The 5,265-nt window shown below is 43.7% G+C and overlaps 1 protein-coding gene across 1 annotated transcript in view; it reads right to left on the bottom strand.

The window, feature by feature from the left end:
- Positions 1-673: 673 nt before the first annotated feature.
- LOC138968195 (uncharacterized) overlaps positions 674-5,265 on the bottom strand; it is a 5,445-nt gene continuing 853 nt past the window's right edge. Inside the window, exon 2 of the mRNA XM_070340747.1 lies at positions 674-809. Coding sequence (XP_070196848.1) covers positions 687-809 — 123 coding nt within the window. The 3' untranslated portion in view covers positions 674-686. The remainder of the gene's footprint in view (positions 810-5,265) is intronic.

Below are 5,265 nucleotides of genomic sequence, written 5' to 3' on the forward strand. Positions count from 1 at the left end.
GGGGGGGCAGTTGTCCTTCCAGGAGGGATCAGTTTTAAGGGGGGGGGTGTAGGGGATTAACATCCTATCATGTGGAGGCAGTTGTCCCCAGGGTGGGAGGAGGGGGAGGGGAGGGGGGTGGGTATGGGGGACAGTTGTCCTACCAGGAGGGATCAGTTTTAAGGGGGGCGGGGGGGGGGGGGGGTGGGGGGTCAGTTGTTCAACAATGTGAAAGCAGCTATTCGAGGCGGAGGGGGGTTATTTGTCCTACCATTTCCATTTGGGGACATTTAAGAATATGTGTGTGTGTGTGTGTGGGGGGGGGGGGGGTAGGGGATTAATATCCTATCATGTTGAGGCGGTTGTCCCCAGGATGAGAGGAGGGGAGAGGGGGTGGGTATGGGGGGGGCAGTTGTCCTTCCAGGAGGGATCAGTTTTAAGGGGGAGGGGGGTGTAGGGGATTAACATCCTATCATGTGGAGGCAGTTGTCCCCAGGGTGGGAGGAGGGGGAGGGGAGGGGGGTGGGTATGGGGGACAGTTGTCCTACCAGGAGGGATCAGTTTTAAGGGGGGGGGGGGGGGGGGGGTCAGTTGTTCAACTATATGACCTTTTTACTTCACGACATCATAGTTGTGGGCAGCTTCTCCGGGAAATGGTACCAGAGTTCTGACGACTGGAAACAGTAGTGTTGGCGGACAGTGAAGCTTTACTGGCACCACAGATCCAGCTCATGCAGATTGACGTCATTAGAGAACTTCACCCCAGTTATCGTCGTCACACTTGCTGGCAACGTGTGAGAGGAGTGATAGAACGTTCCGTTGACGTAAATCTGCAACAGATATCACGTGCATTTCCTTAGCATTTACCCTCTGTGTATAGTTAACACGTACACACAGACAGACAGACAGACAGAAACATGAGGTGTAACCATGGTTGACACCAGAATAATGTTCGTGAATCACAGAACAGTCTGAGGTAATATTCAAGGTAAGTGTCCCAAGTTTGAGGAAGCCAGTGCGTGTTACTAAACTTTGCTAACGGACTGAACCATGGCAGAGTGCCATTAGTAAAGAAACATCGTTGTGACAAGCAATATTTTGGGCGTATTCGCCCCATAAGCTATACAGTTAGGTTAAGGGTGTTTATATATGTCACCACACACCCTGAATACCTTAAAATTAGTGTTTGAACGTTCACTGAATTATTTAAATGCTTTAACGCAGTGTTTCGGGTACATTTTGAAGACTGTAATTTCTTCACCCGCTGTCTTTGATTTTCGTTTCCGTCTTACTTATTAAAGGCACAGTAAGCCTCCCGTAAACCATCACAGATACTGTCAGGCTTTTACACACATTACAAACACCCTTCCATTTGAACGCTCACCGAACGGGAACATCCTGGCTGCTTTCCGTCGAGAGTGAGAATTGTTCAAAGAATTTATTTTCGTGGACCGTCTGATCTACAATTAGGCGCCTCGTTTTGGCGCTGGGACTAACTTTTAAAATCTAAATAATAAATTGACAGTTTGTAACACAAACATTCTTAAATCATAAAAGATTTCTTTTTTCATCAAGACAAGATCAGTACAATTCGAAGTTTTGAAAGTTTTAAAAAAGATAGCCCGGAAGCAGGGTCACGAAAGGTCGTGTCTCAAAGCAGACGATTTTTCTGCATAGCGCTCGCTTTCTTTGAAGCCAGCCGCCGCCGACAAGTTCGTGTGACTCGCAGCCGTTTGTTGCGTTTTAGAATCAGAGGTACACAATAACGTGCTATTGCAGATACAGCCAGTCGCATTGAAATCACAAACTGACGACTAAATTGTGAAAAAAAGGAAAGTGGATCACACGGGTTCACGATGGCTCAGGGGTTAGATAAACAACGAAATCTGGTGTGTGGTTTCATTTAAGGGGGTAGACCTACCTAGAGTTGGGTGTATTGTTGTTTAATTTTGCTACATAGTAACATCTCAGTGGATTTTGATGGGATTTGGTGGGCATCTATGTCAGTTATGTAGCTTTTCAGGAAAATAATTGGTTAGCGGATAGATTTTCACAAACATAATAATAATAATAATAAGAAGAACATTTATATAGCGCTAAATCAAAAACTTTCGTTAAAAAGGCTTGCTCTAAGCGCTTGACATCTAAACTAAAAACGTCATTCACACTCTTTACAATGATGTACAAGAACTTCATGTCACACTCTTTCATTCAGTATAGCACCATTCACACAGTTGTTATTCTGTACAAGACAATACGTTAGTCTAACATTTAGAATGTTCATAAGATGAAAACAAGAGAAAACCAGACTGATTAAAACAACTGCTTAGTGCTAACAAAGCATGAATCTTAATGATAACGTAATACATGTTTAACTGTTAAGACCATAAAAAAACCTATATGCTAAAATAACTTCGAACTTTTAAGAACTTTTTAAGAACTTCTTAAACATGAGAAGAAAAAAACATAAATAGATAATAATAACATTTTGCGAACAAAAAAATATTGGTATCATTTTTTACACAGTATTTCTTACACTTTTTGTCCCTGAAAGCTGTACTTTGGAAAAGTGATGAAAAACAGGTTTACCTGGAGCCTGAACTAGGGAAAAGCAGGTATGTGGCTTATTACCAGTAAACGCCATGTACACAATTTAATAAAACAAAATCAAAAAAATCTCCCCTTAGTATAAATTATGATATTCTTGATCTGTCTGTTTGGCTAGTTTAGGATCAGTAAGATCAGTACAAGTCGAAGTTTTGAAAGTTTAAAAAAAGATCTAGCCCGGAAGCATAGATAGATACCAGCATAGATAGCCTATGGCTAAAATCTATTTCCAGTACCGTCGCGATATAACCTTCGTGGTTGAAAACGACGTTAAAACACCAAATAAAGAAAGAAAGTATTTCCAGTAAAAAATACAAGGCTCTAGCATGAAAACTGAGAAAACTGTGGTGAAAAAACACCCTGAAAAGTGGCGTTTTCGGAGAAAATCTGCATGCTAAAATGAGTTAGTTTTAGGGTGCAATAAAATAAGGAGTAAAATGGACGCATTTTTTGTTTTCAGGGTTGATACACACCTGCTTAAAACCCTCATATCTCCAGTTTGGATTGGAATTGATTGAAAATTCAAACTGTAAATGAATGAATGAATCAATCAATCAATATGAGGCTTATGTCGCGCGTATTCCGTGGGTACAGTTCTAAGCGCAGGGATTTATTTTTTCAAATATTTTTTTAATTTTTTTTTTATATTGCGCACATATTCAAGGCGCAAGGATTTATTTATGCCGTGTGAGATGGAATGTTTTTACACAGTACATCACGCATTCACATCGGCCAGCAGATCGCAGCCATTTCGGCGCATATCCTACTTTTCACGGCCTATTATTCCAAGTCACACGGGTATTTTGGTGGACATTTTTATCTATGCCTATACAATTTTGCCAGGAATCGTGGGATTTTTAACGTGCACATCCCAATGTAGTGTACACGAAGGGACCTCGGTTTTTCGTCTCATCCGAAAGACTAGCACTTGAACCCACCACCTAGGTTAGGAAAGGGGGGAGAAAATTGCTAACGCCCTGACCCAGGGTCGAACTTGCAACCTCTCGCTTCCGAGCGCAAGTGCGTTACCACTCGGCCACCCAGTCGTTACCACTCGGCCACCCAGTCGTCACCACTCGGCCACCCAGTCATTACCACTCGGCCACCCAGTCGTTACCACTCGGCCACCCAGTCGTTACCACTCGGCCACCCAGTCGTTACCACTCGGCCACCCAGTCGTTACCACTCGGCCGCCCAGCCCAGGAGGAAATGAAAATAGAGAGCTCTAGCTTTCTGATGATGCCACACACTATAGTTCTAAACAAAAAGCCCTTTTATTCCATCTCTAGGTCTACCCCCTGAATGCTATTAAATGCTATTGCAAGTGTCACGATTGAGTGACATGGATCGAGAAAGTGTCACTCTGTGGGGTGCCTTCTCTTGGTCAATTGCGATAGAAAGCGCCTGTGCTTTCTGTCAACGGCTGGGTTTTAGCTGACTGAGCAATAGCGAACACGGGAATTTCGTGTCGCACGGATTTCACGTGGGTGATTTCTGCTGTGGGGGCAAAACTGGTGATAGCTGAACTTGGAATGTGACAAGGTTAGTCACGTGTTATTGTCAAGGTTGTCTGTTGAGACATATTAACGACACACTCGAAACTCAGCAGCGAGAGAGAAGGGTCGGTGTCAGAATACTCCTACAAGTTTGATGGTTTTCAACACGTTATAGATACTTTACTGTATATCAACGTGCTATGCTACTTGCTAGTGGGGCTCGATAGGAACTACATAGGACAGACCACCTTCTTCCTGGGCACGCTGGCGTTTTCACCGCATAAGGATTCAGCGAGAGAGGAGGATGACGGTATTTCTGTTGACGAACAGAAGTCATTCGAAAGGAAGCGGTTTCGCTTAAAAGAGAGCTACCTACATAAGGCTGTTGAGGTAATAAATCATTATTTAACGCTTTTGACGAGTCTGTGTTTGTGGGATGAAATACTCTCTGTTGTTCTTTCCAGGTAGCGCATAATTGGCTCTTTGTGATGCTAAAACACTAATCTGTATAATTATGGTTTTTGCAGATATGGAGAGAAGGAAGGAAAATAGCTGATTTGTTGTTGTAAAAGTCCGTTTGTGCAGGCCCACGTGCTCGATGAGATATGTCAGGGTGACATGTTTAAAGGTGGGGTGTGAGGGGTAGCATGACATGTTTAGTGCACCGAGGCTTTTTGTTGCAGCCTTCTTCTATTGCTGTTGCTGGACGTAATCTACTACGACTACGTGCTGGGATGCTGTAACCAGGTCGTCCGCAAACATCGTGTAACCTGCTAACCTGCTGTATTGGCTTTTTGCTGTCGCTGTCGCCGTCCTACCAGCTACATCTCTACTTTTCTGGTAGACTACGGGAGGACCTTCAGCGACTGAGTGAGGCGCCTGATGTCTCCACTGTTCCCTGCTTCGTTGCCACGCTAACCGGCACTACATTTCAACGGAGCAGTTGTGGAGACAAAAGACTAATTACGGGCCGCCCACTCAGTGGCAAAAAGCTAAGTTGCACCATGTCTTTTGCACCCTTACCACCAAGTCATCTGTTGTATTTGTGATTATACTCGAGTGGTGACGACGTGGGGTGTGTGACACCTGCATGAATTAGCACTTTAAGGCAGATCAGTAACTTTTCTTAACTATACACGGGATCAGCGTGTTATTATTATTTCCTGTACTTTAACTGGCGTTT

This window comes from Littorina saxatilis, linkage group LG6 (genome assembly GCF_037325665.1).
Source record: "Littorina saxatilis isolate snail1 linkage group LG6, US_GU_Lsax_2.0, whole genome shotgun sequence".
Classification (NCBI taxonomy): Eukaryota; Metazoa; Mollusca; class Gastropoda; order Littorinimorpha; family Littorinidae; genus Littorina; species Littorina saxatilis.